The sequence below is a fragment of the Dipodomys spectabilis genome, unplaced genomic scaffold, assembly GCF_019054845.1.
Source record: "Dipodomys spectabilis isolate Male_0828 unplaced genomic scaffold, ASM1905484v1 ptg000125l, whole genome shotgun sequence".
Taxonomy (NCBI): domain Eukaryota; kingdom Metazoa; phylum Chordata; class Mammalia; order Rodentia; family Heteromyidae; genus Dipodomys; species Dipodomys spectabilis.
This window is the reverse complement of record NW_024870802.1, coordinates 2,068,137-2,082,233: the sequence shown is the minus strand read 5'-3', so window position 1 is coordinate 2,082,233 and position 14,097 is coordinate 2,068,137. Positions and strand designations below refer to the sequence as shown.

General features: G+C 43.0%; 1 protein-coding gene across 8 annotated transcripts in view; it reads right to left on the bottom strand.

Annotated features, from left to right (window-relative positions):
* The window catches only part of Ablim1 (actin binding LIM protein 1), a 257,300-nt gene that overhangs the window by 108,740 nt on the left and 134,463 nt on the right, over positions 1-14,097 (bottom strand). For all 8 annotated transcript variants that reach the window (XM_042689458.1, XM_042689465.1, XM_042689463.1 and 5 more), the window contains exons 3-4: positions 10,615-10,798; positions 8,877-8,986 (exon numbers count right to left, since the gene is read on the bottom strand). In XM_042689458.1, coding sequence (XP_042545392.1) covers positions 8,877-8,986; positions 10,615-10,798 — 294 coding nt within the window. The remainder of the gene's footprint in view (positions 1-8,876; positions 8,987-10,614; positions 10,799-14,097) is intronic.

The window sequence follows — 14,097 nt, the reverse complement described above, 5'->3', positions numbered from 1 at the left end:
AACAGGATGAGCCCTCCCAAGACTTGCGTCAGTGACCTACTTCCTTCAATCAGGCTCTACTCTCCAGCTTCTGCCACCTTCTATTGGTTCATTCAACTGTGAATCTACCAATGGATTGCTCCATATATTAGGTCAGCAACTTCATGACTCCATCACTTCCCCAGAGACTTACTGATTAACACGGCCTTAGGGACCAAGCCTGCAACACATGACCCCCAGGAGACATTTCCTATCCAAACCAGCTTTGCTGAAGATGCATCTAAAGTTAGAAGAATTCTCTCTCTCTTTCCCTCCTAAAAAGCTTCTCTGTATGCCTCTGTAAGACAAAGCCATGTACTACTGAATTGCACTTGCTCTCAGGAAAGGCTGGTCACGTGGCTACATCAAGGATACTTACTGCTTTCTAACCTGTGTGAGGGAAAAGGTCACCCAAGGCCTCAGTGGACAGAGTAAGTAGCATCTCGCTAAGCCTGAAGTTCTACCTCTTCTCCACTTCAGACTTGGGATGGTTTGCTTTCTTGGGGCGGCTTGACACAATCCAGACATGCCTTGCACACATTATTAGAGCCCTGAGCTGCCCCTCAAAAGGACTATTGTTTCTCATGTTCCTGCAAGAAAGACAATGCTTATGACTGAAGTTCAAGGCCTTGTGTCTTCAGCATTCTGAATACATTTTTTTCCAAGGGAATGTGGGAAATTTTCAGGTAAATTTGTATTTATAAGCTGAGCAAAGGTCAAGCAGTGGTCAATTCAACCCAGGAATAAAGAAGAAGAAAAAAAGAATAGCAAAAGGGAAATACTAAAAAATGGGGGGAGGTAGAAAGACGGGCTTCCTGGGTGAACTCTGCTGGCCTTCAGTCCTGGAAGTTCATTCAGTGGTGCCTAGGCCATGATCTGCTACACTCTGAGCATCAGAAAACCATGTCTGGGAAAAATTTAGAAAATTGGTAGCTACTGCTTTTGAGATTCAGGCTCATTCTTAGTAAACTTCTCTTAAAGATGGGACAGGATTCAAATAATAGTCAAACACTGTATGTGCATATTAATCAAATCCAAAATAGCCTGAAAACAACCCAAAAGTCTTCCATGAAAGAAAAGCAAAAATACAATACAAAAACAAAATACACAATGAATGTTATACAGTTATGAAAAGGAGTACTGATAAGTGCTACAATCTGGATGAATCTGGAAAACATTGTATCACATAAAGAAGCCAGAAACTAAAGGCTGAAGGATCTGGTTTATGTAAAATATCCAGAAAGAAGTAAATCCATACAGACAGAAATGTTAGGAGTGTTGGTGGGACTGAGAGAAGAGTATGAATGTTTAATGGATTTGGGTTTTCAGAGAATGATGGGAAATGTTTGGGGACTAGGCTGTGTAACATATGACTGCCCTAAAAGCCAATGACATGGTCACCTTACAATGGTTAATTCCCACTCTATGAAAATCACCTCCATAAAAACATTCTACTCAGAAGGTCTGCTCTTGGGTTGATTTCCCTTATCCAATGGTAAATTTTAACCTGGGAATTAGTTTTATGACAAATCTCTAACTGGCCACCATCAGCCACTGCACACGGGCCCCAGCCAAAGAGGACACTGTATTCCAGTTCTATGTCAGCTTCTCAGATTCAGGACCCATTAGCAAACATCAGCTCGCTTACTTTGTTTCAAAGACAAGAAGAGAAAAAGAAGGGTCGGATGTCAGCTTCAGTGCTTTCCTCGGGTGCCTGGACACTTAACAGACATGAGTCTGACATGCTTCAGTCTAGAACAGGCCTTGCATTTTATGTTGTAAAGTTAACTTTATTTTGTTTTTAATATAGCTAGGTTTTAAAGAGATTTTTTTAAAGTACATAGTGAAACTTCCTTGCATACAGTGAAATTATTTTCCTTCTTTCCCTGTGATCTGCTATGCATTCTCCTCCCCCATCCCCTTGCCCAGGGGTAGCCACAGACAGCAAGTTCTCAAATATCTTTCCTGGGAAAGTCTGTAGAAATGGAATATACCACTAAGAGGGATACACAAGTAGGCCTTTTGAACAGCTAAGTTCTTACTGCTATATGAAAATGAAAACTGAACTAGAAAGTATTATTCCAACCACTAAAATTCTAGGTTTAGTGGCAAGTTAGAAGATGTGTACCTTATTACATAAGATCCACTAACTGCCCACATCCTATGTGACATTCAGAAGAGCATAGGATATTTAGTTATTTGTGTGTATTTGTGTGTGTGTGTGTGTGTGTGTGTGTGTGTGTGTGTGTGTGTGTGTGTGTGTGTGTGTGTGTGTGTGTGTGTGCTGGCATTAGGGCTTGAATTCAGGGCCAGGCTCTCACTTGACTTTATTGTTCAAGACTGGCACTCTACCACTTGAGCCACAGCTATACTAACCGCTTGTAGAGCTTAATTGGAGATAAGAGTCTCACAGACTTTCCTAAACTGACTGGCTTTGAACTGTAATTCTCAGATATCAACCTCCTAAGTAACTAGGATTACTGGTGTGAGCCAGTGGCACCTGGCTAAGCACATGATTTTTGAAAAGGAGACTCATGCTGGGCACCGATGACTCACGCCTGTAATACTAGCTACTCAGGAGGCTGAGATCTGAGGATCACGGTTCAAAGCAGGAAAAGTCCATGAGACTTATCTCCAATAAACCACCAGAAAACCAGAAGTGGTGCTGTGGCTCAAGTGGTAGAGCACTAGCCTTGAACTGAAGAGCTGAGGGACAGTGCCCAGGCCTACAGTTCAAGCCCCACAACCGACAAAAAAAAAAAAAAAAGAAAAAGAAAAGGAGACTCATGAACACAATGCCAGGGAGAACTGAAGTGGGTATGTACGTGTCTCTAATGGTACACGTGTCCATAGCACTCACAAATACACAGAGAATGCACACCAAACTACTCCCTTGTAAAGTCATGGCAGGTGTTTTTCATCTCCTGTTAGGTATGTCTTTCTAATATTTGTATTGTTTTATAATGAAACCAATCATTAAAAAAAGAGAAAAGACAGTGTTCTCGCATAGCCTACAAGTCTAGAAGCAGAAAAACTCAGATCAGAACCAGCCAACAAACTGTTCGGGCCCCATGCCATAGGGCTGGGGCATGCACGGCTCAAGTGCGAAGCCCTGACTTTAAACCCTGTACTCCCACTAACAATGACAATAATAATAATAATAATAATCCAAGCAAGGCCCTGCCAAACCCCTTTTGCCATTGGTCCTACAGGAAGAATGTTTCTAAAGATCTCTTCAGGGCTTCTAACCATAAAACACTATCATTAAAGTCTAGTAGTCCATGGGCTACAAGTGTGCATGTATTCCTGCTTTCATTGTGTGTATATGTGGGTACGCATATGTGCACCAGTAACTGGGAGTTGAACTCAGGGTCTAGGTGGTGTCCCTTAGCATTTTCACCCAAGGCTAGCATTCTACTACTTGTGCCATAGCTCTACTTTCCACTTCTTGGAGGATAATTAGACATGAAGAGTCTCACAGACTTTTCTGGTTGGGCTGGCTTTGAACTGTGATCCTCAAATCTCAGCCTTCTGAGTAGCTAGGATTATAGCTGTGAGTCACTGGTAACCCAGCTCACTGGTCTTTATATTAGTAGAATATACCAAAAAGGTGGCTAAAGGCAGCTGTGAAGAACATGAGATAAACAAAAGGAGTTATACATAAAGTGGAGACTTTCTTCCCCCAAATTTAAAAAAAAACGCTAATGTTATAAATAAACCAGCATCATAATTTAGCCACGTATTAAATCAATCACCCCATTTTACCAATGAGAAAGTGCAGAAGCCCCTTCTGGCCTGGTACAACCTTTACCATTCTACCTATCATCTCTGCTCATCAGACAATTTCCACTCAACCTTCAGAGAATGTCTTGGGACAGAACCTAAAAGTAAATAAAAATTCTCTTGCAACAATGAAGAGTCATTGGCTCGAATAGAAAAGCAAAAATAATTGAAAAAAATATCTTCTTCCCCAGTCACATGACTGACTCTTTTAGCTGCAGTGCATTAAATTCAGTCCAAATGAAAGCATGCGCTACCTGTGGGATACTTGTGGGAGTTCCAATCGCAGCCAGGATAATGATGATGCTCTAGAGAGGGGTCTATGTAGAGGAGGGAAGGGAGAAATACTGGCTTAGATGTAGCTGTGTGTGGGTGCTCACCATGTCAATCCACCAAACCCACATGCAATCAGACACGAGTCAGACACCCTTTGAAGTAGAAAGGGTGATGGCAGACAGCAGCCCACTCCTGCTCAGCTGCCTGGAATAGAAGAGAGCCCTGGAGGAACCATGGAGGAAATAAGAACCCAGACTCTATGTGCCAGGTTGCCACGCACACAGACGCCCCCATCACCCAGCTCCTTAACCAGTGCCTTAGCTATGGGTTATAAATGCACGATGAATTAAAATTTTAGAGCATTATACTTAACCTTCTAGAGCACAATGCCTTCTGCTGAGGATATATTTTTTTGGTTGGTCATGGGACTTGAACTCTGGGTTTGGGCGCTATCCCTGCACTCTTCAGCTCAAGGCAGGTGCTCCACTGCTTGAGCCACAGCACCACTTCCGGTTTTCTGGTGGTTAATTGGAGATAAGAGTCTCACGGACTTTTTTGCCCAGGCTAGCTTTGAACCATGATCCTCAGATCTCAACCGAGGATATTTTTTTGAAAGTATGAATCAGCTAGTCACACAGTTTAATTAATGTTCATTCAAACCCAATGGGGACCTCTCTCCACTTGAGATCATGCCAATTGCTTATTGAATTGAAGTCATATCAGAACTGGTTGCAACGATTTGCCATAACTAATTCAAAGCAATTGTGCTTTATGAAAGTAGCTGTTTCTAGGAATAACTTCCTGTCTTTCCAGTCATCACGCCTTAATACAATAGGAAAGCAACTAAGCTCGTAAAACACGCACAACTCTGGGGCCAGGATATGGGGATCATGTGCAGACAAGCTGGGTCATGGCTCCAAGGCTCAGCCCATTTGGAAAACAAGGGAGGGAAGAAGACATCTGGACCCAGAGAGCCTGAACATCTGTGGCCCTTTCTTTCTTCATCATTGGATGGGGAATGTGTGAGTATCATCTTATGTGGTTGTTAGGTTGATGCCATTGATTCGTGTAAACCAGCTGCATAGTGCCTGGCACACTGTAATCTGTAAATCCCTGATGAAGAAAATAAAATAGAGCCAAAGGTTTGAAGATGTGTGTGTGTATGTGTGTGTGTGTGTGTTGTGCAGGAGAGAGAGAGAGAGAGAGAGAGAGAGAGAGAGAGAGAGAGAGAGAGAGAGAGAGAGAGAGAGAGAGAGAGAAGGAGGGAAGGAGGGAGAGGGAGAGGGAAAGGGAGAGGAAGAGGGAGAGATGTAGAGTACTAGGGTTTGAACCTCAGGGCCTGGGCACTGTCCCTGAACTTCTTTGCTCAAGGCTGGCCCTCTAATATTTGAGCCATACCTTTACCCAATTGACCAATTGGAAATAAGGGTCTCATGGACTTTCCTGTCCAGGCTGGCTTTGAATTGTGATCCACAGAGGTCAGCCTCCTGAGTAGTTAGGATTATAGGCATGAGCCACAGCTGCCTGGCCTGAAGAATTATTTGAAGGTAGAAGGCAGCCCTGAGCAGACCTCCAGTGGGAGCTCTTCCTATCAGAACACTACAGACATGGCAACCATCAGGCAGCTAAAATAGAGATACACTGCATCTTTGCTTAGTAAGCTCAACAGGAGAGTGATTTGGTGAAATTTTTCCTTGTCCCCGTGACTCAGCTTCTATTTACCACTCTTTCCTGCTCGTATCCCTTCACACTATTTGTGCTTCCCATTCCATGATTACAGAAAACTAGACAGAGAATGTGAAATAATACTATGGGTTAGAAGAGTAAACATATCTCTGAGCAGAATATTCTAGAGGTAAAAGAGGACTTCAGGCAAGGTGTGCTTGTGGCTCATCCCTAGCTACTCTGAAGTCTGATATCCGGAAGATAAGAGTTTTAAAGCAAGCCTGGCAGAAAAGTTCAAGTCTCTATCTCTAACCAGTAAAAAGCTGGACTTGAGGCATGGCTCAAATGCTAGAGTACTAGCAATGAGCAAGAAAGCCAACAGAGCGTGTGAGGCCCTGAGTTTAACCCTGACACCAGCAAAATGGCCTTATCTTGTTGATACCTCACAGACTCTGAACATTATCAGAGAGAGTGCCACAATAAATCAAATCATTTTCTGTTTCTATTTAGGAAGCCCCTTGCCAAAATTATAAAGGCCAATTGATTTTATTTAAAATAGGAACTAAAGTCAAATTTAGGCAATTTTGAAGTATAAAGCAAATTCTTACAGAACTACCAATAACAACAAAATGTTTTCTACTTATGCTCCAATGAGTTTCAGAGACTTGCTGGGAATTTTCATTACTCTAGTATTTGTGTGCTTGCCTAGTCTGAGGTATTTTGCATATGTGTATCTAAATATAACAGGTCTCTTTTTCATAGACACCCACACAGCCTATAAATGCCTTTCAGTGCTTATATAAATAGATATGTTCTTCTTTAAAAATAAGGATGTACTGACCAAAGTAGCTTCACAGAAATGAGTTGTCATCCATTGGAAGCAGGGGGAGAAAATATAATTTGGCCTAACTAGCGATAATAGTTAAATCTAGTATTAGGAAGACAATGTAAGTTTGATTACATTTTTACACTTAACAATTTTATGTGGATAACATGTATATTTTATAAAATAGGGGATATAGGTTAGGAATATGTCTGTAAACCTAGCTTCTCTGGAGGATGAGAACAGAGAATCCTGGTTCAAGGCCAGCCTGGGTAGAAAGTTAGACCTTATTCAAAAGGGCTGGAGGCATGGATCATGCTGTAGAACACTTGTCTAGCAAATGTAAAACCCTTAATTCAGAACTCCAGTACTATAAAATGGTGGTGGTAGATGAGAGAATATAAATGTACCCAAAAATATAATATCAAATATTAGTTGTACAAAACAGTGGGTTTAACTATGACATTTTTACATATACACATAACATGTAATAACAATTAGAACTACTGGTGAAGCTATGCTTGAAAAGTCTTCCCCCAAACTGCATGGCCTGAGAGAATGAGAATACTTTTAGAAGAATCTTCTTCTTAAAGCTAAACAATGAAGAGAACATGGAGAGAAAACAACACAGAGAACAAAGAAGCAGAGATCTGCTGTACACTGGTGGCTCACCCTTATAATCCTATCTACACAGGAGGCTGAGATCTGAGGATCATGACTGAAGCCCACCAACAAACACCAGAGACTCTTATCTACAATTAACCAGCAAAAACAACCCTCAGGAACTGCAGGTTTTTCTCATGTGGTAGAGCTCCACCCATGAGCAAAAAAGCTGAGCAAGTACAAGAGAAACAAATGGAACAGAACCAGGGGTCAAAAGACGAGCATCTGAGCCACCTGACCTTTCAGTCCTTGTGTGACCTTGAATATCACCAGCCTCAATCTGGACACCTATCAAAGCACTAAAGGCCCTCACCAGCGTGGGGTCACAGCCATTTCTGTCAGGCCTCCCTGGCCAGGAACTCCCCTATAGCTGTCATCACTTCCTGGCCCTCAGAAAGTCCTCTTTTATCATTAGACCAAAGCATTCTTCCCAATGATTTGCTAATGCATTTTCATAGACATCCCTCCTTGAAGACTGGCTATTCCTCCCCAAGGCAAGCTCACCTTCCCAACAACTTGCTTCTCTTGTATTTGAGGCAGGGTAAATAGGAACTAGGAAAGATCTGCCACCCACTGGGGTCAGGATCATGCTTGCTGGATGCTGCCCATCCCACCCAGGCCACTGTCACTGAGTCATATCAACTTATACGCCAAGTCTCCGGTCACAGCACATTAGCAAGTGCTTTGGTCAGAATTTGTGTGTGTGTGTGTGTGTGTGTGTGTGTGTGTGTGTGCGTGTGTGTGTGTGTGTGTGTGTGTGTGTGTGTATGTGTGTGTGTTGGGGCTTGAACTCAGGGGCTTGAACTGAGTAGCTAGGATTATAGACATGAGCCACCAGTGCCTGGCTGGGAGAGGTTATTTTGCTCATTACCTCCTTCAAAGGACAACATACATTAACAGTACAGTCAAATGAACCAATGTCAGAATTCCGCCAAGTGAAAAGGAATTATTTAATGATACTAGAAATCACCCCACTTGTACTTTAAGTGAATGAAGATAGTGATTTTAACACAAATAGCTGCCAAATGTTCTCCCATCTGACTACAGATGAGCTTTTTCTTTTCTTTCTTTTTTTTCCTTTTTTTGGTGGTCCTTGGGCTTATGTTTACTAGATAAATATCTATCACCTGAGCCAGACCCTCAAGCCCTCTTGTCCTTTAATTAGTTTTCAAATAGGTCTCACTTTTTTTTTTTTTTGCCCAGAACTGGCCGTAGACTCTTCTTACCTCCAGCCTCTTACATAGTTGGTATCTCAGGCACATGCTAGCATGCCCAAGTTATTAGTTGAAATGGAGTCTTGCATATTTTTCTCCTTCTGGCTTTAACCATGATACTTCAGATCTCTACTTCCCTCCTGAGTAACTGGTATTACAGACTGAGCCACTATGATTGGCCTCATATAAGCCTTTTCAATCAAATGTTTTATAATTATTTCTCCTTCACTGGCTGTCAAAATGGGCAGCCTGGTACCTGATTCTATTTACATCTTTTTGACATAATGAAGATGTTTCTCTCTGCTTGGGTTGACGCATGAGGTATCAGTTGACTATTGAAAATGTCATAGTTAGGACTCGTCTCTGCGCTACCTAGCTGGCCTCTGCCTGAGCTACCTCTGAACAAAAAGGTTTGTGTCTCTGGTCACCATACTTACTGCTAGAGCAGGTGGCTTCTTTGGGGCTGGAAGACATGGGCTGTGCACAGAGTTGACACAAGCAGTCTCTCCCATTAAACGTGACTCGGTCTCCTGGTGGGAACGGGCGTCTAGAAGCAGAAAGATACCAGCCTCAAGGTTATTCCAGCCATCCCATTCCTTTCCCTACATCCTGGTACTTGCTGCCCTTTAGAGCAAATGCATTTCTTGGAGGAGCACCAGGCAAATGCCTGAGATGGAGTCATGCCCCAAATGGCCAGCTGGACACAGGCCAAACAAATACATGTGCTTCATCATGAGCAGGGAGAGAATGTGCTGGTTTTTTAGGCAACCTGATAGTGGAATGGGAGATTTCCCTTCCCACATGAGTGGAGAGAGGGCCCAACGATCATCTAGCCCGGCGCTTAGAACAGTGCATTTCCAAATGGAAAATCTTTATGAAGAAACGTTTTAAATGCCATGAATTCCGAGCAGAGCTCAGGATTTCTCCCCAGGGGACCTGGTTATAGCCAAGCACGAATTCTCCCCATTCTCTGAGCTCTGTAATAATGCTGCTGAGTTAGATCCTGTCCTCCCTGGATAGCTGAATGTGGTGCAGTGTTGCGGACCAAGCCCTGTATCTCCGCTGCAGCCCAACCACAGCTCTGAAGGATATGTAAGCAAATGCATCGGCTAGGTGCCAATAAAACTTTATTTAAAAAAACAACAGGTATTGTAGGTCACAGCTTGTCTACCTCTGCTACAGAGTAAAAGTACTATTTTATTTATTTGAAACAGTCTCAGGCTGATCTTGAACTCCAGAGCCTCCCAAGTACTGAATCTATGGGTGCATACAACTTTACTTAGCTAGAAGAGATTATTTAATTTTTTTTTGTCAATCCCGGGGCTTGAACTCAGGGCCTGGTTGCTGTCTCTGAGCTCATTTTTTGCTCAAGCTAGCACTCTACCACTTTGAGCCATAGCTCCACTTCCAGATTTCTGCTGGCTAATTGGAAATAAGAGTCTCATTGACTTTCCTGCCTGGGCTGGCTTTGAACCGTGATCCTCAGATCTCAGGCTCTTGAGTAACTAGGAATACAGGTAAGAGTCACCAGCACCTGGTTGGGGAAAATATTTTCAACACACATACACACACACACACACACACACACACACACACACACACAGGCAAAACACTTTCTTTTTATCTCAAATAATCTTCATCCTTCTAAGCAGCTGTCCATATCCCTCCAGGTTTTCAATCATTAATCAAAACCTTTTGAGACCTGCAGGGACTGTCAGACTCGGTGTTCAGCCATACAAAACCAGCCATGTAATGAGGTCATTTGTAGGAAAAGACATAGAACTGCCAACCATTGTGTTGAGCGAAATAAGCCAGACTTAGAAAGACAATTGCGTGTGTTCTCTCATATGCAGAATCTAGATGTTTCCAGGAGATCAGAAAATTGAAGGGGGGCTATTTGGAGGGAAAGGAGTCCAGCAGTAAAGGAAGGCGGGGCAGGAGAGGTAATGAGGATTAAGTCTGACTGAATGCATACATGAGGATGTCATAAAGAAACCCAATATTTTATACTAACAACATAACATCAGCCACATCCCTTTGTAGAGAGGGTCATGTAGGTGTCCCAAGGAGATTCCATTTTGGCAGAGAATGAATACAGATGAGGAAGAGACACATCTACAAAGAGGTACCTTACAGCTCACGACCAAAGAAGCTCTGGTGAAGATGATCACTTACTTGCAGATGGTACAAGCAAAGCAGTTGGGATGGTACGTCTTGCCAAGGGCGGTCACCACCTCGCCTTCCACAAACTCTCCACAGCCATGACAGCGTGTCCCATACATCCGCTGGTAGTCCAGGGTGCAGAGATATTCCCCGTTCTTTATGAAGAAGCCGCCCTGGGCCAAGTCACAGCCACACACTGTAGAAAGACAAGTGTACATCTGGTGATTTCATCTGCCCAGCTGTTGGGCAGCATTTGCCTTCTACTGAATGCTGGCTGCTCACTGTGATCTCAATGGTTTGGGGTAGGGGAGGGGACTTGGTACAAAGAGCTATTTATTGTTGGGGCTCTGCCTTCTCTCTCCCTCCCCTTGGCAGGCCTGAAATACTTCATACAAGTCAAGTCCACTGGCTGGGTCTCAATGGCTTCTGTGGTATGCTTAAGACTCAGAGGTAATTAGTTTTTGATGGAAAGAGATGGTGGATTCAGGCTGTCTTAGACAACAAAGGGGTCCCTGGCAGCGCCTTAGGAAAGGTGTTTGTTGCTCGCCCACACAACTGCTTGGTTTGAGCCCAAATTGTTACTGAGTTGAGTAACAAATTCCCACTCTACCCAAAGCAGTAACTAGAATTTCCAGTAGCTATTTATTTATTTTTTCACAGTCTGGAAATAATTTCCCATGGCTATGAGGATTTCAGACATTGAATTTTCTCTTTGGGTAGCGATAGAACAGGCCAACTATTTATATATTGCATAGTGGGGTAAGAACAGGCAAAAGAAGCAAGGAAAGAAACAATATTTGAGAGAAAGCTTTCTCTACAATCACAGTGCATACAAAAGCAAATGCTTTTTTGTGTATCTGGCATTTAGTATCTCTGTTGCAAAGCTGCACACAGCTGTGGATTACAGGAATGGTTCACACAAGCAGGTCCTGGGATGCATGTTCAGACAAGGCCCAAACAAGTCATGGCAACTCGTCCACAAATAAAGCCCAGATTAATCCCCCAACAGCAAAAATTTCCTACTGTCAAATGACTGGGAACAACCACCAAAGCTGGACATCTTCAACCTTGACCTTTCTATCCCAAGGTTGGGTAGCTCTACACAATAAAGAAAGAACCTTATACAAAGAACCCAAGGTATTTTTTGAAGGGGGTAAGGCAGGACTGAGGTTTGAATTCAGCACCTGGATGTTATCTCTTAGCTGTTTTTCTCATAGCTGATGCTCTACCACTTGAATCACAGCTCTGCTTCCAGTTTTTTGGTGGTTAATTGGAGATGAGTCTCAGGGACTTTTCCTGAGAATCTTTTGGGTTAGCTTACAGCATGATTCTCAGAGCTCAGCCCCCTGAGTAACTAGGATTACAGGCATGAGCCACCAGTGCCCCGCCCAGGCCCTGTGCTAGTAGAGGAAAAGGCTGAATTCAATCACAAAATTCAATCACAGGGTTCCTCTGACTGGTTCTCATGACTCATCAGTATGTCTAGTGAACTATTGCTGCATACAGCAAGACCTATTGGATTTAAAACCCCTGCCCCAGTAATTAAAGATACTCAAGGTGACACAGAAGTCACAAACAAGCTTTTCACATGGACTCAACGGTCTTTGTCTAGACAAACTCTCCAGAGCTGCTTCTTTGCAATGTATAATGAAGTAACCCAAGATTATGGCTGACATGGACCACCTACAAATACTTCTGTAATTATATTCTCAAGAAAGCAGCTTGCTTAGCCTTGCTGCCCCTCTGCCCTGCCAGTGTTTCCTCCTCTACCCCTCCCACCCCCTACCCCCACCCCCGCCAGAGAATGGCATCTGCTTCTCTCTTACCGAGTGGGTCATGTGGGGAGCCCAAGGATGAGGACCAACCTCATTCTGGCTGCAGATTCCTTCAGCAACATGAAACAATCAGAAACCAGGCCTGCTGGCTCACGCCTGTAATACTAGCTACTCAGAAGGAGGCTGAGAACTGAGGATTGTAGTTCCAAGCTAGTCTGGGCAGGAAAGTCTGTGAGATCTTATCTCCAATTAACCACTAGAAAACTGGAAGGGTGCTTGTGGCTCAAAGTGGTAGAGCTCTAGCCTTGAGTGAAAAAGCTCAGCGACAGTGCCCAGGCTCCATGACCGAAAAGAAAGAAAGAAAAAAGTGAAAAAAGAAACAATCAGAATGGAGAGGGTCACAAAGCACCTTAAGTGAGCTGACTTCAGTATTTTTACACGTACCTGCTCTTATTTTCCTACGTGTTATTTTCCTACTTTATGGACAAGAGCCTTTATCTGTATTCTTTCTGAGTTCCTTTTTCAAGGACCTTCTAACCATGGTAGCTAATACCTGAAACATAGTTTATCATCATCATCATTACTATTATTGTTTATTATTATTATTAAACTTAGTCCTACCTCAATTTCACTTCTCAGAGATATCAGCAGTTCCGATGACTCAGTTACTCTTTAAAAGTTAGGCTTTGCACAAAGAAGTGATAGGATAACTAGTCATTCCTCTCTTCTGGTCACCAAAGCTAGGTCTAAAAGTTTACAGATCCTCTAATGAAAAGATATGATGGCCACAGGATAATATTGTTTTTGTTTTTTTTGTCGGTTGTGGGGCTTGAACTCAGGGCCTGGGCACTTCTCTGAGTTCTTTTTGCTCAAGGCTAAAACTCTACCACTTGAGCCACAGCATCACTTCTGGTTTTCTTGTAGTTAATTGGAGATAAGAGTATCATTATCACAGACTTTTCCTGCCTGGGCTGGGTTTGAACTGTGATCCTCAGATCTCAGCCTCCTAAGTAGCTAAGATAACAGGCATGAGCCACCAGTGCAACAGGACAGTCTTAATGCTGATACAGATTACTGAGGCCATTTCAAAGCTATCACTGAATGTTTTATTAGTGTGTTTTATTATTGTGACCTCAGGATACCTCTGTGAGGCTTTCTCTGGTTCACATATCTTCGTGAAAGTGACACATATTCTCCTTTATTAAATCGTAGTTTTTATGAACCTAGCACAGCCTTACCAAATGACTTCATGGCACTTTGAGAAATGCTACATTGTGTCCCACTGGGGTTTGATTTGGCCTTTCCTTACATTTCAAGAAGTGGCCCAGCTCGGCTTACCAAATGACTACATTACTTCTAGTAGTTTAGACAACAAACAAGCACGTGTTTAGAGAGGCAAGAATCACAGCAACAGGAGCCCATACCAAAGAGATTCTTGGTCTCATGGTATTTCCTGAGACTGGATGGCTGTGACATGGTTTCAGACTCTTTCTTCTTTTGCGTTCCCTGCTTCTCCTCTGACTACTCTTCCTCCTTGAGGGCCCTAGTTGCAAGTAACTCCCACAGACACACTCTCCTTCCTCTATTATAACTAGCCTCTCCTGGGGAAGGTCTCTCACATCTGTGACAAATCAGCATTTTCCAAACAGGTCTCTCTTCCTCTTTCTTTCTCTGTGTAACCTCCTTCTTCTGCATGTGCACATACACACACACAAAGAAG